A 25,216-nucleotide genomic window follows, 5' to 3' on the forward strand; every position below is an offset into this window, starting at 1 on the left:
TGGTAGATTTGCAGTGGTCTGACACTCCTTCCATTTCAATATTATCGCTTGCACAGTGCTCCTTGGGATGTTTAAAGCTTGGGAAATCTTTTTGTATCCAAATCCGGCTTTAAACTTCTTCACAACAGTATCTCGGACCTGCTTGGTGTGTTCCTTGTTCTTCATGATGCTCTCTGCGCTTTTAACGGACCTCTGAGACTATCACAGTGCAGGTGCATTTATACGGAGACTTGATTACACACAGGTGGATTGTATTTATCATCATTAGTCATTTAGGTCAACATTGGATCATTCAGAGATCCTCGCTGAACTTCTGGAGAGAGTTTGCTGCACTGAAAGTAAAGGGGCTGAATAATTTTGCACGCCCAATTTTTCAGTTTTTGATTTGTTAAAAAAGTTTGAAATATCGTTCCACTTCATGATTGTGTCCCACTTGTTGTTGATTCTTCACAAAAAAATACAGTTTTATATCTTTATGTTTGAAGCCTGAAATGTGGCAAAAGGTCGCAAAGTTCAAGGGGGGCGAATACTTTCGCAAGGCACTGTATGTGTGTGTGTGTGTATATGTGTGTGTGTGTGTGTGTGTGCGTGTGTGCGCGTGTGTGTGTACGCCAATGACGGCCAAGGGCAGATCTCAGAACAGAAAATAAGAGTTACTTCCCTTTGTTAGAGGGAGACCCCCCGAGACGTTCCAGTACAATGGAGAGAGACGCAGAGGAATAAAGGAGTGAGAGAGAGAGAGAGAAAGAGAGAGAGAGAAGGAAATAGCAGAGGGAGAGCGAGAGGAGAGAAAATGAGAAGAGAGAAAACCACCTAACACCTCATGTCTCCAGGGGCCAGGGCTGGTGTAAGCTGGATATTAAGACACAAATTGCATTCAGGCGGGTCACGGCGTGTCAGATGTTATTAGATGCCTGCCGTGAGGAAAACAACAATTCCCATCAGCCTGTTCTGTGAGAAAAATAATATTTTCATTTTCGGCCCCTTTATTGAATAGAAACTTTGGGGAATACGTCTTTATAGGAGCTCGTGAAGGTCGTGATCATGGCTGGATGTACCCTTTGTTGCTCCCAGATTTCATTTTCACCACCGCTGATAGAAAAGACGTGTGTCGCTCACGCCCTCACTTGTTTGCTGTAATGTTGCAGCACCCACATGTTTTAGTCTGTGTGCGTGCATGTCCGTCTCTCTGTGTTGTGTGCATGTGACTGTGTGTGAACAGTCTGTATCGTATCCATTGCCCCCTTTCTCTGTGTTTTCTGTGGCGCTAGCACCCCCCTTACACCTCCCCCCACATACTGCTGCCTGCATGGGGTCCCCGTCCCAGAGCTGCGCCAACTGACCTTCTCGGTAATTGACCCAAAATATTGATGCAATGGCACAAGTCTGATTGTGATTTATTAAAAGCTTGGGCCCAGCTACCAGGCCCGGTGCCAGACACTCCCTGCTCCCAGCCTGGCCCATCGGCAGCCATTAGGAAAACCATCAATACTGTAGCAGCACAATAACACAATGAAAGAAAGGCACGGTAATGGGGAGGGGAGAGTCTCTCTGGGCTGCGGAGGTGCATAGCAAATAGCTTGGCCTTGTTGTGTGAGTACACACAGAGAGAGAGAGAGAGACAGAGACAGAGACACAGAGACACACAGAGAGAGAGAGAGAGAGAGAGCGAGAGAGAGGCGAGCGAGAGAGAGGCGAGCGAGAGAGAGGCGAGCGAGAGAGAGGCGAGCGAGAGAGAGGCGAGCGAGAGAGGAGAGCGAGAGAGAGGAGAGCGAGAGAGAGTGAGAGAGAGAGAGAGAGAAAGACAGAGAGCGAGAGGAGTGCGAGAGGAGAAAGAGAGAAAGAGAGAATGAGAGAAAGAGAGAGGAGAGAGAAAGAGAGATGAGAGAGAGAGAGGGAGAAAGAGAGAGAAAAGTGTGTATATTTAATATTGCCTCTCCATAACATCACTGGGCTTGCTAAGATCAAAGCATAGAGAAGGAGAGGATAGAGAAGGAGAAAAAGAAGAGAAGGAGAGAAAGATAGGGAGAGAAAGAAAGATACTCATGGGAGGCAAAAATCTAAGAGACCAGAGAATAAAATCTAAAAAAATGTGGGGAAAGGAGAGAGAGAGAGAGACCCCCTGAGCCCCTGGTGTAAGAGAAACCGCAAACTGGGCTCACACACAGACGAGTCTCAGGAGAGTCAATTCAGACTAACAAGAGGGAACCAACTGACCAACAGCAGGCTGACTCTCCAACTATTATATACTGTACCCAACCAGCCAGCACACAAACAGCACAGGCCATCATTAGGGAATATCCCCATTGACTTCAAACTGGCCTGTTTTGTTGAAACCAACATTGAGCTTTCTAAGCTTTTCTATAGTTTTAATGGCTGGAGGTTTTGTTTAAATCTCTTTCATCTTTGTCCAAAGTCAATGTATCATGCATCCCATACTTCGGCGTTCGTACCGGTGCGGACCTAACTCAATCACTAACTCCCAGGAGGGAGGCTTGGAGATGATGAGAACACAGTCATTACAATGGTCTTAATGGATGTGTTGTACTCTAAGGAAAGCTACGGCTCATTTAAAAGTCAGGTGTATCCTCTTTCGTTACCATTACCAATGCTCAATGTTCTTATTATGGGAAGTTTTGGCAGGAAGTTTAGACACTGGGGGAAAAAACAGCAAAATCGGACCATTTCCCCAATACATTGCTTCATTTGAATTGGTATGTTTGTATGGAGATTGGAACAGAGTCGCAGTACTTTAGACTGAACATGTGATGGTGCTGAGTGGAACCTGATGAAGGTGTAACTAGACGCAGTACTTTAGACTGAACATGTGATGGTGCTGAGTGGAACCTGATGAAGGTGTAACTAGACGCAGTACTTTAGACTGAACATGTGATGGTGCTGAGTGGAACCTGATGAAGGTGTAACTAGACGCAGTACTTTAGACTGAACATGTGATGGTGCTGAGTGGAACCTGATGAAGGTGTAACTAGACGCAGTACATGTGATGGTTTAGACTGAACATGTGATGGTGCTGAGTGGAACCTGATGAAGGTGTAACTAGACGCAGTACTTTAGACTGAACATGTGATGGTGCTGAGTGGAACCTGATGAAGGTGTAACTAGACGCAGTACTTTAGACTGAACATGTGATGGTGCTGAGTGGAACCTGATGAAGGTGTAACTAGACGCAGTACTTTACACTGAACATGTGATGGTGCTGAGTGGAACCTGATGAAGGTGTAACTAGACGCAGTACTTTAGACTGAACATGTGATGGTGCTGAGTGGAACCTGATGAAGGTGTAACTAGACGCAGTACTTTACACTGAACATGTGATGGTGCTGAGTGGAACCTGATGAAGGTGTAACTAGACGCAGTACTTTAGACTGAACATGTGATGGTGCTGAGTGGAACCTGATGAAGGTGTAACTAGACGCAGTACTTTAGACTGAACATGTGATGGTGCTGAGTGGAACCTGATGAAGGTGTAACTAGACGCAGTACTTTAGACTGAACATGTGATGGTGCTGAGTGGAACCTGATGAAGGTGTAACTAGTCGCAGTACTTTAGACTGAACATGTGATGGTGCTGAGTGGAACCTGATGAAGGTGTAACTAGACGCAGTACTTTAGACTGAACATGTGATGGTGCTGAGTGGAACCTGATGAAGGTGTAACTAGTGATGGTGCAGTACTTTAGACTGAACATGTGGAATGGTGCTGAGTACTTTAGACTGAACCTGGAATGAAGGTGTAACTAGACGCAGTACTTTAGACTGAACATGTGATGATGCTGAAGTGGAACCTGACTGAAGGATGGTTTAACTGAAGGTGACTGAAGACCAAAAACGGATCATGTGATTAGTTGAACGAGGTGTGTTAGTGCTGGGCGGGAACGAAAGTCCGCACCCCCAATAGAGCTCCAGGACCAGAGTTGGAGAACCCCTGCTCTAGATTGTAGATGTAGAACTACGTAGACTGTAGAACTACGTAGACTGTAGAACTACGTAGACTTTTACCTGAAGGCAGAGCTTCCCCAGGCACCGTGTTTGTCCGTCAGGATGTTGATGATCTTCTGGATGAGCTGGGTGGCTGTCACGTGGTCGCGGTACTTGGCTGCTCGGATCAGGTGGTCGCACATCTTCTCCTCATCACGCTTCTCAGCCGAGTACTGGGCACAGTGGGACTGGGGGTCAAAGACAAAACGTGACAACAGGTCAACTTCTCTGTCAAAAACACAATGACGTAAGCGTCATTACAAATGAATTGTATGTGCAGTGCTCAATAAAACCTCCTTTATAGTACATTTAAAGAGAAATCCAGGAGGTATCTATTCTGAACAGAAAAATGGCGTACACATAGTATTCAACTTCATATTGTATGTATGGAACTAGCATGTATTCTGGGGAAAATAGTATAGGCTACTACACACCATGTAAAACAACATAATATAAGGCTCTAGCAGCTGTGTGTGTGTAGAAATGCTACCGCGAGTAAAACCAAATGAAAATCTGGGGTCATTTTCTGGCCCTTATGTCACGTTGATTAATAACAGCGGACATTATAGTTACTAATGCCTCCAGGGCTCCGAATCACGAAACAGAGGTTCATTTTTCTCTGTCTGAATGTGTTATCAGAAATGGCCTTTGAACTCAGAGTAGATGGTATATACAATAACACCTATACCGAGGGGAAAAAACAGCCAGACTTGAAATGTTCCATTTGATAAACTGAGCAAAATATAAAGCCACGTACAGTTAAATATACAGTTAAACTGTAAAATAAAGAAATATATAACCGACTGGAAACATTTGAGTACACTGCATATTTCTAACAGCCGTTAGCCACGTAGTGTAGAAATACAAGCAACAAAGAAATGAGGAATACACGCTACTATCATGTACAGTACCTCAGGCAAACGTCCCGGCCATATTACTGTGATTTCAGGGCATCCATTGGATACTGAAACGTTACAGCATCAATACCAGCAACTCTTAATCCAATTCCCAATGCTCAAATGAAATGAACCTAAAAAGCAGCCCATTGGTGGAGACACACTAACATCCCCAGCTCTACAAATACAACCTGCCTCACCAGTTACCTTAGCAACCAGTAAACACGCTAAAGTGCTTGATAATGATTGGTCCTCCTCTCCAATTGGAACGGTGACTTCTCATACCTGACAGGAAATCTATAGGTCTGGATCACATTCCGGAAGGCTATTCTGGAGGGGCTATTGGGCCCTAATTATCAATCTACGTCTCTTTGTGGGCATTAGAGTGGTCCTAAACCTTAGAGCATGATGGCCCAACATGTGCGTGTGTGTGCGTGTGTGCGAGCATGCGTGTGTGTATGTGCGCGCGTGTGTGTGTGTTGAAAGGAAGAAGAGCAGTAAAGGGAGGACAGGGAGAGGGAATGGTGCTGAATGTGTGAAACGTATGTTATCCCCCTGGAACAGACGACGGGACAGAACCAGAAATGTTCTTTCCAGCCGGTCTTCACGTGTGACTTCTGTGTCACTAATCAGCAGTGCTGCAGCTCAAACATATCATCGTAAACACGCTGGTCATTCACCGCGGACCCAAACACCTAGTCCCCCATAGTGACGTGTGCTTTTCTAACGGGCCCGGCGGCGAGGGGAAGTAGTTTCACAGAGTGACTCCCCTCTGAAATAACAAGCAAACAGCTGAACACATAACAGGCCCATTAATACTAGGCCTCCATTTCGGGGTAAAACGATGTGGAAAAGACATGTCAGAGTGTAGAGTCTGGGGCTCGTTCCACTGCTCTGAAATCGTTATACATAGAGGATATTAGACTACTAGGGTCTTGTTGGTTCTTACATACTCAGCCTGCTAGCTCTAGATGACTACATACTAACCTACCTCCATCCTCTACTCTTCCAATAGGCTGACAGAACAAAGGGCACTGAGTGAGTCAGGGAACACTTTGCAACACATCACCCCTCCGCGAATTTCAAAGTGATCGTAAAATAACGTGAATGGCCTAGTGCCATTAGAAACCAGAAGAGGCCCCCTTTACCTCAGTGGAAAGGGCACATGAAGGGTCTATCCTGATACTGACTGAGAGTCAGATGAGGAAGTCAGAGGTATAAGGCACAAGACAGGCTTTAGGAGAGAGAGCGAGCAGGTGAGGAAGCTGTGTGTGTGTGTGTGTGTGTGTGTGTGTGTGTGTGTGTGTGTGTGTGTGTGTGTGTGTGTGTGTGTGTGTGTGTGTGTGTGTGTGTGTGTGTGTGTGTGTGTGGACGGCGTGACGTGAGACCTTATGACTTGAGACAGTGTAATCATGGGCAGCACCTTCCATTACATGAGCTGGCTGACAGGGTCGGAGGGTGACGGGCGCTGGCGTCTACTCTGGTGGAAAACGGTGCCCGGAGAAGACAGACTGATAATGGGTTGGCATTAATCGAGTAAATTACATGGAGATGTGTCTCGGACAATTCACGCAAAGCTCAAGTCAATAACCAGAGAAACATCTGTGTGATTTAGAAAGGAAACAGGCCTAACCACTGGCTAAATTACACTAGGATAATGATATGAGAAGACAACATGAAAATCACAACATACACATACACATACACACACACACACACACACACACACACACACACACACACACACAAGGGTCAGGCATTCCAGCACATCTCACAGATACAAATCCACTGACTCAACTGCATGAGTGCAATTCAAAAGGCCAGAACATATGGCATAGGTTTCTGAGTGTAGAATAATACGCTGTCAACCCCCCTCTAAATGCTGTAGTTGTTGTCACGCTCTCCCATCAGGGCCTGAGGGGTTCACCAGTATAATGAGGGTGTGAGTGGGGATACAGGCCTCATTACCAGATATAAAGCCTGTGTTTATCACTTACAGTGAGTGACAGAGCCAAGGACCTTGAAATGTTTCTGTGCCACACTGTCTCAGCCTTCAAGGCGATCGTTTCATGACATCAAAGTGCTCAAGGTTCTGCAGGAGAAACGGGCGACGACACACACACACGACAGTGGGATCTTATTAAAGCAATGCTTGATGTGTACTCTCTGCCTTGACATTGTGTGGTGCAGTAGAGAAGCCAGCTAGAGACACACAGAGGGGTCGGCTATCGCCTCGTTGTCTCGCTCTCCTCTTCCAATTTTCTCACGTCCGCCGACAAGCCGTCCCCAGAGGGTCTCATTTAAAGTGGGGAAACTGTCCGCCCAGGGCGCGTGTCCTTGTCGTGTTCTGAGAGGGAATGCAAATATTCCTAGGAATAAGGAATTCCTTACAGAACGATGGGAGGAGGGGTTACTAGACAAAAGAGAGATGCTGAAACAATTGGTTTCTGAAGAAGATTCCCCCTCGCACTTGATCTCTTGCCCTCAAGTTTAAAACGGCCACATAAAACACCATCAGGTTAACTCAGACAAAGAGTTTGGGGGTGTAGAAAGACCAAGGAGAAAAATGAAGGCTTAAAAGTACAACAGCGAACAAAAGTCATGGAATGTTGACGTCTGACAGCCGCTTCAATTCTGAAATGATGCCCTGTCAACGCCGCGCTCGCAGAGTATTGATTTCTCCTGCTGAGGAAAAAATAATCTCATCCAGCCAAACAGATCCCAGAGGCATGCATCGTCCCGATAGTGGCCATCAAGGTTAACGCAGGCGCAACACTTATCAAAGTATCTCTCTCATCCCTCTCTCCTGTCCCTCGCCTGTGGCTGCTGTGGGTTTTTAATGGACTGGTCACAATGCCTAGTTGGCAGGACTCTTCATCTCTCCTCCCAGCGGCATCCTCTCCTCTCTTTCACTCTCTTTCACTCTCTCGCTCTTCTCGTTCCCTCTCCCATTCTCTCTCATCCCCCCCTTCCCTCCCTGCTCAAACCAGCAGCTGTGTCAAGCCCCGCTCCAATCAGTAGCTACCATTAGTCTAAGCTGGGCTGAAGGTACCATCCACTCTGACTCCAGAAGCACTCCAAGGTCGCGCCAGCACGTGACGAATCACACCTGTTAACTGTCCTCTCCGGGGTGAAAAATAGTCAAATGAAGGCAGAGGCGCTGCAGATGAAAAATAATCCACTTCTTCTGGAACGCTGGCTAGCGCTTGGCTAGTTGTCTGGATGCAGAGTAATGATTCCAAACAGAAGAGATAACAATAGGAACGCACCAAGGACATGCCCTTTCTTCTTTTAGTGCTGTACATTTAACACATTTAACTCCACATCAGGATTGTGTCTGCCTTAAAAATGCATTCAATTGCACTTGAGAATCTGCTTATTCCACATATTTAATTTGAAGAATACACAGCCTTATTCAATACTATACAACATAATTATCCTTTCCAAGAATTCCTCTCCAAATCCTCAGTAAAATGAAATCAATAAAATTATGTCCCTCTATGGGATAACAAAGATGGTAGGCAAGGCAAGAGCCCTACTCCAGAGACTAAAGTGTCAGTTTGCATGTAGTAAAGGGGACTAGGGAGTCGGGAGGAGGTGCTCGTATATGTGCTATTCACAGCTCTGGGTCAGCTGGGCAAAGATAATGATGTGAGGAGCGGTGCAAGAGGCATCACCTAGGGACTTAATTACACACAGACAAGAGCCAGACACTGGGACACTACTAGTCTCTCTCCCCCTCTCCCGGGTAAGTACCCTCTCTCTCCCCCTCTCCCCCTCTCCCGGGTAAGTACCCTCTCTCTCCCCCTCTCCCGGGTAAGTTCTCTCTCTCTCTGAGGGTAGAGGTAGACAGAGATATAGAATACTGCTGGGTAAGTACTCTCTCTCTGAGGGTAGAGGTAGACAGAGATATAGAATACTGCTGGGTAAGTACTCTCTCTCTGAGGGTAGAGGTAGTCAGAGATATAGAATACTGCTGGGTAAGTACTCTCTCTCTGAGGGTAGTGGTAGACAGAGATATAGAATACTGCAGGGTAAGTTCACTCTCTCTGAGGGTAGAGGTAGACAGAGATATAGAATACTGCTGGGTAAGTACTCTCTCTGAGGGTAGAGGTAGACAGAGATATAGAATACTGCTGGGTAAGTACTCTCTCTCTGAGGGTAGAGGTAGACAGAGATATAGAATACTGCTGGGTAAGTACTCTCTCTCTGAGGGTAGAGGTAGACAAGAGATATAGAATACTGCTGGGTAAGTACTCTCTCTGATATAGAATACTGGTAAGTACTCTCTCTCTGAGAGGTAGACAGAGATATAGAATACTGGAAGGGTAAGTACTCTCTCTCTGAGGGTAGAGGTAGACAGAGATATAGAATACTGCTGGGTAAGTACTCTCTCTCTGAGGGTAGAGGTAGACAGAGATATAGAATACTGCTGGGTAAGTTCTCTCTCTCTGAGGGTAGAGGTAGACAAGAGATATAGAATACTGCTGGGTAAGTACTCTCTCTCTGAGGGTAGAGGTAGTCAAGAGGCATAGAATACTGCTGGGTAAGTACTCTCTCTCTGAGGGTAGAGGTAGACAGACATATAGAATACTGCTGGGTAAGTACTCTCTCTGAGGGTAGAGGTAGACAGAGATATAGAATACTGCTGGGTAAGTTATCTCTCTCTGAGGGTAGAGGTAGACAGAGATATAGAATACTGCAGGGTAAGTACTCTCTCTGAGGGTAGAGGTAGACAGAGATATAGAATACTGCTGGGTAAGTACTCTCTCTCTGAGGGTAGAGGTAGACAGAGATATAGAATATTGCTGGGTAAGTACTCTCTCTCTGAGGGTAGAGGTAGACAGAGATATAGAATACTGCTGGGTAAGTACTCTCTCTCTGAGGGTAGAGGTAGACAGAGATATAGAATACTGCTGGGTAAGTACTCTCTCTCTGAGGGTAGAGGTAGACAAGGGATATAGAATACTGCTGGGTAAGTACTCTCTGAGGGTAGAGGTAGACAGATACAGAATACTGCTGGGTAAGTACTCTGTCTCTCGCTGAGGGTAGAGGTAGACAGAGATACAGAATACTGCTGGGTAAGTATTAGAGGTCGACCGATTAATCGGAATGGGCGATTAATTAGGTCCGATTTCAAGTTTTCATAACAATCGTAATTGGCCTTTTTGGACACCGATTATGGCCGATTACATTGCACTCCACGAGGAGACTGTGTGGCAGGCTGACTACCTGTTACGCAAATGCAGTAAGCCAAGGTAAGGTGCTAGCAAGCATTAAACTTATCTCATAACAAACAATCAATCTTAACATAATCACAAGTTAAACTAGTAATATCATCAACCATGTGTAGTTATCTATCTAGCGTGTCCTGCGTTGCATATAATTGATTGAATCACAGCCTACTTGGCCAAACGGGTGATTTAAGCACTGTCGTTGCACCAATGTGTACCTAACCACAGACATCAATGCCTTTCTTAAAATCAATACAGGTAGGCATAGCTGTCGTCTATAAACCACAGCTGTGACCACCTTATGACAGGTGACGACTGTCGGTCAGAGCGGTGAGTGTTGTGTGTTGATACATTGTAAACAATGTGTCAGATGGTGGCACCTGACGCCTGTCGGGCTACAGCCAGAGTGGTGACCTGCAGGGGGCTCTTCTAGACGGTATGGGAGATTGGGGTCACAACCTATATCCTCTGACATTGAAACAGTTTGTTGTGGAATTCTCTCACACTAAAGCAGATGGTTTATAGACCTATGAAGATAACCACATTTGGTCCAAGCACCCTATAAACGGCAGTGTTTGTTCTTGACCAGAACGGAGCTTTTTTCCTTTATAGCAGGTTACATTATAGCACCAAAGCATCGGCTGTTGGCTTTGTTTTTTTGTGTTTTAAATAGCGAAAATGTTTAACCGTTATGTTCATTTTGTTTCACTTCAAAATGTAAATTGTGTCGCCCTCCGTCCCATGGCGTTTCAAACGTTAAGAGTGCAGTCAATTCTTTGTGTGTGTCCTGTCCATGGCTGTGATCTGTGAGGAAGAGTAAGCTCAGTGCACTGTGTGGGGGCGTTGTGCTAACGACGCTGTCGTGATGGAATATAATGAGCATCAGCTCAATGTTAATGTCATTAACTCTGAGGCGAGAGGAGAAGAGAGGGATCGCCTTACAAGCCAGACAGAGGGGGACAATGACGCTAAGTCGCTAATTACGGAAACATCGCTAGCTGGATCTCCTGGCTTTCATAGCATCTAGAGAGAGAGTCAATTCAATTAGTCGTATATTACAGCGGCTGGGGGAAGAATCAACGACTGGGTATTGGGGGGGGGGGAATCAACGACTGGGTATCAGAGAGAGAGAGAAAGAAGGAGAGGCGGATTAAAGAAAAGACCTGGGTCTTCATCACTCTTAAAGAACCATCCGTGGGGTATGAAAAAAAAAGAAAGAGTGAGATAAAATAAATGATCTGGGTCTTCCGTATCTCTGACCTCCTCTGCTCTCGTGGCCCCGCAACCCACCACATTTCATCCTTAATGAAAGGATGCTGTAAAAAAAAAAAACTCTCTCATCGTAGTAGGAGGGCCGTGGCCATGCGATCTGCAGATCTCTTCCACATTAAGGATCCCATTAGATAGAGAACACTAAAAGGTAATTGGATTTCCCCCTCCAGTTATCTTCATCTCTGTCACCCTCAAACCGCTATAATAACTTACTCTCCAGGCCAAAGAACTAAATTCAGAGAGAGAGAGAGAGAAAAAGAGAGAGAGAGAAAGAGGGATGGAGGGGGAGAGAGAGACCGAGAGAAAGAAAGAGAGGGATGGGGGAGAGGGAGAGAGAGAGCATATGTTACGAGTCTCCAAAGCAAAGGGTGTCTAAATCACACGGCTCCTCTATCACACCCTTCCCGTGGATATGAACTCTGACAGGGAGCAAACATAAATTTGTTTTTATCTATTGAATAATTCACTTTCCTGGTGGCTGCCGTTTCCTTCACGGTCCGTGTCTGTAGTGGTAGAGAGCCACTGCCAAAGGACCTAGTCCCAGACCCCTGCCAGGGTGGAGAAGGACTACTCTGTTCCAAGTGATAGTCAACAGGAAACACAAAAGGTGCAATTCATTTCAGTAGTAAGATTCTTTAAAACAGTGAAGGGTGTGGCAGTCAGGGCACAACCAAATCACCTACTTTATGCACTCGGCCACACCCCAACATGTTTCTATTTCTGGCCTCCAACAGTAAACCTGAGAAGCAGGTGAACAAACACTGATTTAAAAAATAAATAAAAAATGGAAGACCGAGAGGAAAACGGTTTTCCCCTGGGGCATGTTTCATTGGGGCTGTTATTTTTATGGTGGCGGTGCAAAATTAAACCATGAAACCGATGGCTCGAGGAGGGCTCAAGCCAGAGCCGGAATGGAGGAAAATCAATACGGCAATATCAGTGGTTGCACTTATCAGGGCCTCACTTCTTCCAGAGGTCACAGAGGAGCGGCTACATTTAAGTGGGGAATTCAATTGTGAAACATAGATTTGGCCTTAGCTATGGTGGGTATCTGATTAAAGTTGATTGGCTATACTGTAGGGGCTGAGGGGAGAGAACAGAGAGAGAATACTAAACAACAGTCTTGAACAAAGAGAGTTAATAGTTGGCTATGGTGGTTAGTGGGTATCTGATTACAGTTGATTGGCAATACTGTAGGGGCTGAGGGGAGAGAACAGAGAGAGAATACTAAACAACAGTCTTGAACAAAGAGAGTTAACAGTTGGCTATGGTGGTTAGTGGGTATCTGATTACAGTTGATTGGGCTGAGAGGAAGGAAGGTGTGGTTGGACACAAATACAACAAAGAGTTCTAACACTGTGTGATATGTGGGTTGCGTAGTGAAATAGGTCCCTCAGACAGTGCTTGGGACAGAGAATCCCAATCCAATGGCTTTCACATAAGAAACAAACAAAACAGTTGTGGTACACATGTACACAATACTAAATCTATTAGGGGTTAATGAGTGGAATCCAAGAACACAAATACTACCTCCCTAACAGAATAGAATGAGATTTCAGCCTGTTAAAACGTATTCTGTCTCCACTGCTGTGGTTTTACTGGAGACAACCGGGGACTGTAGCTACTAAATAATACAGGAACAGGAAACAATGATGTCCTTGGCTGTCTTTGAGGCTCGTCAGACACATCCTCATTCTGTAACTCAACGGTACTGTCAAAGACTACCACCCGACCCACCGACCCACCGACACACACACACACACACACACAAAACAACTATACTGTGCCTGCTTGGAAGACGATGGAGAGAAAACGGAGACACTAACTAGGCCCTCTTGTAGGACGATGTGGGAAAAATAGGTCCAATGTAACGACACAATGTGTTCCTTTTGCTTTACAGTATATCAGAGTAGGATCCAGTCGAAGGATGTTTCCTCCTGTAGGACTCCTCAGTGCCAGAGGGAGACAGATGATAGGATGAGGGACTAGTGATGCGGACAGGAACATCACCACCACTATGTGGGCCAATTAGATAGAATTGGAGAGCTGGGGACAGCCCCTGGTGTGTGTGTGTGTGTGTGTGTGTGTGTGTGTGTGTGTGTGTGTGTGTGTGTGTGTGTGTGTGTGTGTGTGTGTGTGTGTGTGTGTGTGCGCGTTTCCATCGGTGCAGACATATCCTGGTCCTCACTCGGCTGAGAGAACATAACATGGCCTAATCATGGTGAGTTTGAGGGAGGAAATGGGGAGTGATGGGGACACGGACTCAGACACCACTCCTGTTCATAACCTCAGGGCAGTGAGGTAGAGGCTAGTTTGTGAGCCCTGTGCTGTGTTCTTATGGAGCTGCCAACTGTCTGTGTTGAACCTCAGGCCCCTCCTCCTCTCCACACCTCTATCTTGCTGTTGTTCACACAGCTGTCTGACACACACACACACACACACACACACACACACACACACACACACACACACACACACACACACACACACACACACACACACACACACACACACACACACACACACACACACAGTGTGTGGAGTGTTAGCCTCACCAAATAGGCTGTGTGTCAAGCATCAGAAATCTGCATAAACACCCGGGTCTGCCTGCCCCGCAACAACGATGATTGGACGACTGGTCGAGTCAGAACACACCTCCCGAGGAAATGATTGACAGGGTGAGGCCGGTGGGTGGAAAAGAGGTGGACAGTGTGTACTGCTGTTGCCAGTCAGATAGATATGCCGACTCTACTAGGGTATGCATCCCAAATCACACCATATTCCCTCTATGGGCCCTGGTCAAAAGTAATGCACTAAATAGGGAATAGGGTGCTATTTGGGACACAAGCTGGAAGAACATGGGAGCAAACATTCAAACGAACCGAGGCAACCAACCAACCTGAGGCAAACCATCGACATGCTTTCCTTTCCACCCCCTCAACAATTTGCTTTAAACAGTCATGAGGGCTTTTTTTCATTCTGTAGGAGAGACCCTGCCTTGAACCTTAAAGAAAGCATAACATTTTACAACTACGGTAAGGGGGCGAGTGAGGGTGGAGGGACGGGGGGTTGAGACAGTCGGCCCTTCAGACCAGCAGTTCTGTGGGCTGTCTGCAGGTTTAAGTACTGCCAGGGTCTTGAGAAAGGAGGGGGGAATGAAGGGAGTGATGGAGAGGGAAGGGAGGATGCTGTATTCCTGTCACTGTGGAAATACTCCCCCAGCGGGACTATAACAGACAGGCTCTCAGCAGGGCAGGAAATGATTCAGAGAGATCAGGACGGAGACAGAGGAGAGAGGGATGAAGGAGGAGGGTGGAGGTTGGCACTAGGCCGGGAGGTTGGCGCTAGGCTGGGAGGTTGGCGCGAGGCCGGAAGGTACGGGGATAAATTAACATGGAGGCTGTTTGGCTAGGATGCCGTGCCAAATGTAAACTACAGCCGGCCTCCAGTGTAAGATGTTATTATACGTGTTGGGGTTGTCTTTGAAAAGACAACATTTGTTCTCTAGGTTGCTATGACAGGTCTGTATTGACTTGACAGACCGTCATGTGTGTGTGTGTGTGTGTGTGTGTGTGTGTGTGTGTGTGTGTGTGTGTGTGTGTGTGTGTGTGTATAGAGAACTTTATACCCCCTCGCTGGGTGTTACATTCTGAGCTGTTTTTGTTCAATATGGCCAGACAGCACATGAAAATATTTAACTATCAACCTATCCTATCAACCTCAGCTTAATGGGATCGCTTAAAGCTATGAATATACTAAAATAACTCCTGCTGCTCTCACAAAAAGACATGGAAAGGATAAATAAATGAGGACTATGTTTCTGTTCCAAGATATGAGGGTCATGAAAGGGGTTGGAAATGATCGGTTCATGGTTAAGTTTTTCTCTTCAAGTCATTCTCCTCCTCAAGCTAAAATCAGGACTCCATTTTGGATTGAATGGATTTTCCTGTTTGCTGGCTACCTGCACCAGCCTGGGTCATTTCAAATTCCTATATTATGTCAGGAGCCATTTTGGATCAAGTATGTTCTCTTGTTTACCAGCTGCCTGGTCTATTCTCCTCAATCATTCACCGAGCTTAAATCTAGACTCCATTTTGGATTTAATGTGCTAGTTTCATGTTAGCCAGTTTCCTGGCCCAGACTGTATTTTACCTCAAACTCAGCGTGTTTGTGGATGTCCTCGGCTCTCTGACGGCTCAGGATGAACTCAGCCTCATTGGCCACCCGCACCAGGTGGTCCTTCATGGTGTGGCTCAGTAGCCTGAGAGAGAGGAAGGACAGAGGAAGGACAATAAAACTGGTGGAAGACATACAAAAAATATTATTTAGTAAGTGGTCAAACAAAGTTAATTAATTGACTAATAGGTGATAGGTTGAAACCTGTTCAATCAGGTATTCATACATCATAAAAACTGCACAAACAAGCTCTCACAATGTGCTACAATATGAGTGCTGCAGTCCCTGAACATGGAAGACCTCCCCTTTAATAACCGTACAACATCCATAAAATGGAAGACCTCCCCTTTAATAACCGTACAACATCCATAAAATGGAAGACCTCCCCTTTAATAACTGTACAACATCCATCAAATGGAAGACCTCCCCTTTAATAACAGTACAACAGCCATAAAATGGAAGACCTCCCCTTTACCGTATAACATCCATAAAATGGAAGACCTCCCCTTTACCGTATAACATCCATAAAATTGAAGACCTCCCCTTTACCGTATAACATCCATAAAATTGAAGACCTCCCCTTTACCGTATAACATCCATAAAATTGAAGACCTCCCCTTTACCGTATAACATCCATAAAATGGAAGACCTGCCATTTACCGTATAACAGCCATAAAATTGATGACCTCCCCTTTAATAACCCTATAATATACATAAAATTGAAGACCTCCCCTTTACCATACATAAAAAGAGGAAAATTAAGCATGCAAAATGAGCAGGAAATGTGATTAGGACAAGACACACACACACACACACACACACACACACACACACACACACACACACACACACACACACACACACACACACACACACACACACACACACACACACACACACACACACACACACACACACACACACACATGACAAAAGCTTTAACAGGGACCTTACATGCGCTAATTGATTTGATAATGATATGCATCTGACACAGGGGGAACCTTTGCTCCTGTCACTACATATGTAGCCAATCCACCCCCTTCCTCTTATCTAAGCTAATAAAACATTAATGTGTGTGTGTGTGTGCATCTGCGTGTGCGTGTATGTGCGTGTATAGGGGCCAGAGAGGCCACTCACTGGCCCCAGAGGTCAGGCCTGTGCAAAGTGGAACAATAACAGGCTAGGGGCCGGGCCTGGGGCCTGTAACCCAAGCCTGCTGTTTCAGAGCAGGGCAACGGGGGAGCGGAGGTGTCTGGGTCTCGGTAGCCTCTCCAACCCCCGGCCCCTGGCCCAACCATCAATAACTTCAACACTCTCTTTATGACGCCTTACTCTACACTCTTTTCACACATAGGCAGGCACACACACATAAAACCATGTACAGACACACACAAGCATACATACACACACACCCACGAATATAGTACGTGCGCACACTTGGAAAGTCACACATACTTCACCCAAACCGCTCACACACACCTCTCACACATACACACACACACACACACCTCTAAACAGGGAGTTGATGGGGTATAGCGTTACAGCCCCCCATTGCAAATCAACAGGCTTTCACTGAGACCCAGTTCTAGATTACAAAGCAGCCCCTCTGGAGTGGATTACAACCTCCTCATCCTCTAATCCTTCCTCCTCTATCCTACTCCTTCCCTCCTTCTGCTTCTCTTCCACCTCTTCTTCCTCTCCTCTCTCTTCTATTCTCTCCTCATCCTTTGCCTCCGCCTCCTCTTACTACTTGTGTGTGTGTGTGGGGAAGTCCATCAGTGGATGCATTAACATTATCCTAGATTAGCGTTCAGTAATTCTCCAGCGCGGGGGATCGTTAATGTAAATCCAGGACCTCTAACTCCAAATTGATGGTAGTTGTTTGGTCCCAGGAGTGATATGGGAATGCTGATCCTGGATAGTACGGACAGCAGAAGGGACATGGAGAGGGACAAGGAAGATGGGAGATTTCCCAAGCGTCATGAGGAGTCAGGGATTGCAGTCACCCCTGTCACCCGTCCTCCGTCAGTCCCTCCCTCCGGGACAGGCAGGTATTGACAGAGCCTTGAACTCTATACGGCTCCCCTCAGTGCCACAGATCCTCTTTACTCCAGTATGGATTTCTCTCTTCAATAGAGGCCCTAATGGTGACCGTGAGGGCCTGGAGCCTCGAGGGCCAGGGGCCGCGCTATGGATCGGCCAGAGTGGGACATAATGAAGTGGTGATGGTCGGAGAGGGTCGGACGGTGTGTGTCCGCGTGCGTGTCAGAAAACGTACCTGCCCTCGTTGACCAGCTCGATGAAGGCCAAGCCTGCATTCTTCTGGATAGAGTTCTGCCACTCCTGAAACACAAACACTAGGACATTAGCAACAACACAGAAACCACATACTGAGACATTAGCAACAACACAGAAACCGCATACTGAGACATTAGCAACAACACAGAAACCGCATACTGAGACATTAGCAACAACACAGAAACCTCATACTGAGACATTAGCAACAACACAGAAACCACATACTGAGACATTAGCAACAACACAGAAACCACATACTGTTACTCTATGCACATGACTTTACACATAAGTCAGTGTGGATGGACAGAGGGGTAAATGAAGGAACAGTTAGAAAGAGAATGAGAAATAAAGATTCATTTTGCCCCTTCCGCCCTCAGCACCAATTATGTCTGTATAATATTATGTTGAGTGAGCCTGAACAAGGAGCAGTCAGCTGGTATACATAGCAGCCCTATAGAAGAGCTGCTGTTTCTGGCAGTCAGCTAGCTGGAGGAGAGGAATGAGAAGGGAGGGAAGTGAAGGCATTTATCATGATATAACTCACACATTTCCTCCCTTTGAGCAATGTTATGGTCAAAGGTGTCAGTCTAAACAATTCAATAAACCGCAGCTGAAACGCCAAGGAGGCCCTGAGTGAGTTTAAATCGGCAATTTGGTCAGGAAAGGAAACTTGACGGTCGTCGTCTTTCATGTTCGGTTGAATCTTTCAACACCTTCTCAACGCAACCGTCAAAAGAAGACTAAAACAACAAGGAGCTGAGCATGTGGGTCGGACGTTTAGCTCTCGCTCTCTCCTTCCCCTTTCTTGGGGATACGGATAGAAAACATTCAAAGAGCTAATGCCCTGACAAAACCACCCACAACTTCAACAAGCCACATTGTCAGGACATGTCTGTATGGTGGGTCAGTAATGGTCTTTGTTTAATAATTCATGTCTAATCACTAGTTGTTTCCTGTGACAGTAAACAAACCCTGACCCCCAAAATCTTCCTTTACACACACAGTGATATACTGTATATCTAACACTATTTGACTGGTAGTGGAAACGGAGAACAGATACATTGTAACCAAAACAAACAGGGTCCAACTGTGTTAACAAGTGGAGGGAGGGTTACGGTGTGTGTGTGTGTGACAGGACAGTGGTCAGTGTATTTAACTGTGCTGTCATCAACTCTTCAACTGATAGAGGGAGCTGGAAGCTGGGTGTTGGTGTGTGTAGACGTCCTTGGTAAACATACAGAGGCCTGGGGGCTGAAGATAGATGACAGACAGAGCTAGAGGAGAGAGAGCTCATTTGCTTCGAATACCAAATCAGACGTGTGTGTGTGTGTGTGTGTGTGTGTGTGTGTGTGTGTGTGTGTGTGTGTGTGTGTGTGTGTGTGTGTGTGTGTGTGTGTGTGTGTGTGTGTGTGTGTGTGTGTGTGTGTGTGTGTGTGTGTGTGTGTGTGTGTGTGTGTGTGTGTGTGTGTGTGTGTGTGTGTGTATGTGCACACATTATGATTTTCAACAGCACCACAGATGTTCCACCTTGATAATATGACAAATGAAAAGACATCAGAACCAATCACACCCAGGCAGAACAGAAACCATTCTGTCCCAATGCCTGTACATCCTCAACCAGCCTGTAACCAACTGTAGATTAGTGGGATAACAGACTTGGGTAATTTAACCAGAATGCAGCAGTGTTTTGTGTCCAGTTAGGCCCTATTGGCGTTGACTACACAGTCATAATAAAGTGTGCACAGAGGGAATAGGCCAGTGTGTCTGTGAGGGGAGTAGAAACAGTGAGTTTGACAGTGAGCCCTGTTTTGGGCACCAAATGGGGAGGGACAACCTCGACTTATCCAATAAGAGCCACCCATTTTCATTTTCTGTTGAAAAACATTTAAAAACGTTTTCCGTTGCCTGCCCTAAAGAACATGACCCGGGCCAAAGGCTGAATGACAGCCATGATAGCCATGAGCCTCGGCAGGCCTGCCCTGCAAGCAGTGGGGGACACGCAATGCTACTCTATGTTATGCTATGCAGCGCTGCGCCACGCCGTCCTACCGGGCCTGAAATAAACACCACAGGAAGTGCAGACATAAACAGGTCTGGCTCTGCTCTCAGGAACAACAAGGAAGAAGGAGAAAGGACACGTTGTCTCCTGAGAACGGGGAGTTTCCTTACTGCTGCCCTCTGGATACTATTGAACTGTTCTAGTGACTGAAGGGATCTTGTTTGATATATTCCAAAACAGAACTCATCCTGGACACACAGCTTCTTTTGATGTAAGTTCTGCTGGTGTGAAAATGAAATCTATTTACAGTACAATGGCATGGAGCAGAAGTTTAAAGTATTTTCTTCAATCACTTCACATTACCACAGGTCCCCACGAGGCATTCTGAACAGGCACGCCAGGGTCATATAAACAAGACTAATGTCCCCGTTATGAGACAGAAAATGACATTATTGTTGAATTAAAAAAGGTTATGACCCTAATCAGAGGGGTCACACACACCTCATGGTGACAAACGGGAGGCTATCTATCAGACAGCTCTGTGATGGGGTATGGATTTCTTTGGCTGCCCTGGTCAGTGCGGTCAGGCTTTTATGGCTGTGATAAGGGCCATTCCATAACCCCATCCTTACCCTGATGAAAGGATACACGCAGCCATTTGTGACCTCTCACCTCTGACCTGACAGGATGTTCTACCCCTGGTCCTGTCTCATCGGTACGACCACCAGTCAATGTGATCCTGATGTTGGACCATAACCCAGCGTGTGTGTGTTTCCCCAATGTCAGGATGAAAAGCCAAGCTCCATTCAAACCAAATGCCATTCTCAATCAGAAGTCAATAAGCCAGTTTCTATGTTTGGTTTATGTCTGATGACTCCATGGCAATGAGTCCCCACACCCACACACACACAGACACACACACACAGACACACACACTTCCTCATTACCACTGATTATCCATAATGAAGGTTTAAACTCCACAACTAGTGACAAAACACAGACTTCCCCACAAACTCCTCTTTGAAACATCAAGCCCGGGCACAACACCACACCAAACCCTGTTAACCCCCCAAAAAAACAGCCTGGGTTCTCCTCACCAAAAATAAACAAGTCGCTTGTGTGTTTCAGTCCCATCAGTCATAATCACAAGTATTTGTTAGTTTGGTAAAGGGGCTGGGGAATATGACTCTACAGGAGACAAAGAGAGCACGAATCGTCGTAAGCGCTAAGTGTGTACTGTGTGCTTCCTTTCAGCTTTGGAACGAGAACAAAAATAAGTCCAGGAGAGTTGTGTCCTAAATGGAACACTATTCCCTATTTAGTGCACTACTTGATACTTTTAAACCGGGGCCTACGGTGCACAATTTAGGGAATAGGCTGCTATTTGGGACGCAGAGTAGTCTCGTTGTTACAGCTACGCCTCAGAAAATGTACAAATACAAACAAAACATTACTACTGTGTCTCTTTGGTCAGGAAGAAACTGAATTACGTGGTGTCGTACAGTCAGGACGAGAACTGCTAGACAGAACATGCTGTGCTCTCCTGTTAAGGGCTGACGGAGGAACAGAACTCATTCATTGTTGTCCATCGGTTTCACATCTAAGAATGAAAAAGACAGAATAAGAAACCGTGTCAGTAAAGCCACAGAAACATGCATTTCTAGTAGATGATACTAGTAGATATGACGTGACGTTGGTGGTTATAACCCTATAAACCACGTGGCGATAAGACGGTGACACAGAAGCCGTTCAGAATAATGAAACATAAATGTTTGTGAAATGACAGAATATTCTCATTTGTATCCAAATGTCTCTGACTTGCAAACTTAAAAAACATTCCTAATTGATAAGCTTTGTCTACGATGAGAGATCAAAGACATAGTGCAAACCAGATGCATTAATTTCAGAGTCAACAGATGAATGCTCATTCCACCTGTCACCAGTTGCTGCAGGATAAGGAAGTTGACTCGTTCATTTCCTAATCTGGTCGCCGTATCAAAAGGACTTGTGACAGCGAGTGTCGACAAAGTCTAATTGCGGATGGGACTTCCTCAACACTCAACAACCCCACATGCCAGTTCTCAGATGCCATCTGTGTTTAAGGAAAACCTCTCTCAAAAAATGGCTTGCGTCCGTGTGATCACATTCACACCTAAAAAATACTAATATTTATCTGGCAGAACAGCCTGGATAAAATAACGATCTGGGTTGAGGAGTGATTCCTATTTAAGGGTGGTGATTGAGAATAGTGGAAATGACTAATAAGACACTCACATGGGTCATTTCTAGGATTAAAAAAATACAAGCAAACACGAGTTTGAAATCACCCCAAAATATTATCAATGCTAAACTATGTTCTCACCATCCAACAGTAAACCTGCACTAATCCAGTGTAATAGCTGATAATATGGTTCATTGTCAGAGCTCCAGTGATCCGACCCTTCCAGAGTTAACCTGTTTAACAGATGGACACCTCTCCTCAAGTCAATGGCCAGATCAGCAGACATTGACTTTCTTCCCTGGAGCACTTGGCTTCTCCCGACCCCTGACCTTTAACCTCTAGGCTGAAAATAGAGAGCGGCAGGACTTGGAGTTTAACCCCGGAGCACGGCATCACTACGGCTACAAGAGCAATACTCTCTGACCTGAGAGCTAGAGGCCTACGACTCTTAATGACCCGAAGGTGAAAACAACCTGGAGATGTCTGTCTGTGGTTGACTTTCTCACTTAGTCTTCTGTTTGTGATCAAGGCAGACATTGAAAAGTTATTTTCAGATGGTGTAATCTGCCTTGGATTACAAAGTGGGTTATAAAACCAGGTGGTACATACATAACAAGGTAGGGTGGTTTTGTATTGATTTATTCTATGCTTGTATGGTGTTGTATGGGGCTGTTTTATACTGTAGGGATTACTGTTGTTTTCTTGTGTTTTGTCCATATTGTGTGTATTCCATTGGGGGCCACGTTGGAAACAAGTTCATTTTGGTTTACCATGTTATCCCCTGGGTTGTACCCAGTACATCTTTTTCCCAATAACATTTCAATCAATCAATCAATCAATCAATCAATCAATCAATGACTAGACCAAACAAGTATTCACAGATGTCCACTGGTTGCATTTCTATCCCTTTCTGCTGACTTTTTAATGATTCAAGAGGGTAGCCATGTAGTATGATATGTTTAGGGACCAGGGGACGTGGGGGAAGGTGAAAGACGGAGGAGGAATGCTCTGAAACTCCGGGGCCGAATGCTTTCCCCATCACTCTTCACAGCCGGAGCAAACACCCTGCTGCGTACTCAAACACACACACAAGGTTCAAGATCAGTGCAATCAAAGTGTTATTTTTCCTCCCTCTCTCCTCCCCCTCATCAGCCCCCTAAACCCCAACCGTGTGCCACGGGGCGCAGCCCAGGGTCTGTAGCCTATCGACACACCAGTGTCCCCCTCCAGTCTCGTTAGAGAGGGGTAATATCAGAGTTAGACAGTTTGAAAGGTACTCTCCTGTCTGGTCAGAGAGGGGTAATATCAGGCTTAGACAGTTTGAAAGGTACTCTCCTGTCTGGTCAGAGAGGGGTAATATCAGGCTTAGACAGTTTGAAAGGTACTCTCCTGTCTGGTCAGAGAGGGGTAATATCAGGCTTAGACAGTTTGAAAGGTACTCTCCTGTCTGGTCAGAGAGGGGTAATATCAGGCTTAGACAGTTTGAAAGGTACTCTCCTGTCTGGTCAGAGAGGGGTAATATCAGGCTTAGACAGTTTGAAAGGTACTCTCCTGTCTGGTCAGAGAGGGGTAATATCAGGCTTAGACAGTACTCTTTCTGGTCAGAAGGTAATATCAGACTTAGACAGTTTGAAAGGTACTCTCCTGTCTGGTCAGAGAGGGGGTAATCTGGTCAGAGTACTCTCCTGGGGTAATATCAGGCTTAGACAGTTTGAAAGGTACTCTCCTGTCTCAGAGAGGGTAATATCAGACTTAGACAGTTTTGAGGGGTAATATCAGGCTTAGACAGTCTTTCTGGTCAAAGGTAATATCAGGCTTAGACAGTTTGAAGGTACTCTGGTCTGGTCAGAGAGGGGTAATATCAGACTTAGACAGTTTGAAAGGTACTCTCCTGTCTGGTCAGAGAGGGGTAATATCAGGCTTAGACAGTCTTTGAAAGGTACTCTCCTGTCTGGTCAGAGAGGGTAATATCAGGCTTAGACAGTTTGAAAGGTACTCTCCTGTCTGGTCAGAGAGGGTAATAGGTACTCTCCTGTCTGGTCAGAGAGGGGTAATATCAGACTTAGACAGTTTGAAAGGTACTCTCCTGGCTGGGAGGAGTGAAAACAGTAACACCAACCGGCACTTCATTCTTGCGGCACCCTGCTGATGTGAGCTATGCAGCTAGAGGGGGACCCTTCCTGACAGGAAGAGGGGCCTAGTGGCCAGGGGGACCTCCTAAAATTGAGTGGATTTTAATTTGGCACCAGGCTGTTTTACTGTGAGTCTGCTCAGGCTCGGGGGCAAAATGTCAGGCGTAAATTGGGATTATTTATTCGTGAACATAATCCTGTTTCAAATAAAGGATTTTTTTTACCTGACATGCAGAGTGGAGACTGACAGGCACTATAAATATAGTGTTATCTTACCTTCCAGGTTCCAAACTCATAAGGGTTCGGAATGTACTTGTCTCGGTCTCATATCAGTGTCTGTGTTTGTCAGCTTGTGTACATGGTGAAATGTAGAAAGAAAATTGTACTGGCTTATACAGCATTTAGATTTGAGTCATTTAGCAGACACTTATCCAGAGGAATTTACAAGAGCAATTAGCATTAAGAGCCTTGGTCATGGGCACATCAGCACATCAGCACATCTTTCACCTGGTCGGCTCTGGGATTTAAACCAACAACCTTTCGGTTACTGGCCCAACGCTATTAACCCTCTAGGCTACCTGCCGCTCTAGCAGTGACCTCTACGCCGACAAGTCTTGCACAAAAGCCTAACTTAATTTGTAAATGAGTACAGTCGTACATATGCAATCATGTTACCAATAATTGTACACTCCTGCCCACCCTCCTCCCCCACCACCTTCTCTCAATGTACAGGATGGTAGTTGACTCCTCCACCTCTCAATGTACAGGATGGTAGTTGACTCCTCCACCTCTCAATGTACAGGATGGTAGTTGACTCCTCCCTCCACACCTCTCTATGTACAGGATGGTAGTTGACACCTCCCTCCACACCTCTCTATGTACAGGATGGTAGTTGACACCTCCACCTCTCTATGTACAGGATGGTAGTTGACTCCTCCACCTCTCTATGTACAGGATGGTAGTTGACTCCTCCACCTCTCAATGTACAGG

The 25,216-nt window shown here is 45.8% G+C and overlaps 1 protein-coding gene and 1 long non-coding RNA gene across 2 annotated transcripts in view; both read right to left on the reverse strand.

Moving 5' to 3' along the window:
* LOC118381187 (lipopolysaccharide-responsive and beige-like anchor protein) overlaps nucleotides 1-25,216 on the reverse strand; it is a 223,833-nt gene that overhangs the window by 191,903 nt on the left and 6,714 nt on the right. The window contains exons 3-5 of the mRNA XM_052513987.1: nucleotides 17,855-17,919; nucleotides 15,553-15,661; nucleotides 4,020-4,186 (exon numbers count right to left, since the gene is read on the reverse strand). Of these exons, the coding sequence (XP_052369947.1) occupies nucleotides 4,020-4,186; nucleotides 15,553-15,661; nucleotides 17,855-17,919 (341 nt within the window). The remainder of the gene's footprint in view (nucleotides 1-4,019; nucleotides 4,187-15,552; nucleotides 15,662-17,854; nucleotides 17,920-25,216) is intronic.
* On the reverse strand, nucleotides 2,605-3,675 carry LOC127927517 (uncharacterized). Its single transcript, XR_008127895.1, has 3 exons — nucleotides 3,601-3,675; nucleotides 3,043-3,538; nucleotides 2,605-2,971 (listed from the first exon to the last, which is right to left on the reverse strand). It is a non-coding gene; the product is annotated as an uncharacterized LOC127927517 (long non-coding RNA).

The sequence above is a fragment of the Oncorhynchus keta genome, unplaced genomic scaffold (genome assembly GCF_023373465.1).
Source record: "Oncorhynchus keta strain PuntledgeMale-10-30-2019 unplaced genomic scaffold, Oket_V2 Un_scaffold_14865_pilon_pilon, whole genome shotgun sequence".
NCBI lineage: Eukaryota > Metazoa > Chordata > Actinopteri > Salmoniformes > Salmonidae > Oncorhynchus > Oncorhynchus keta.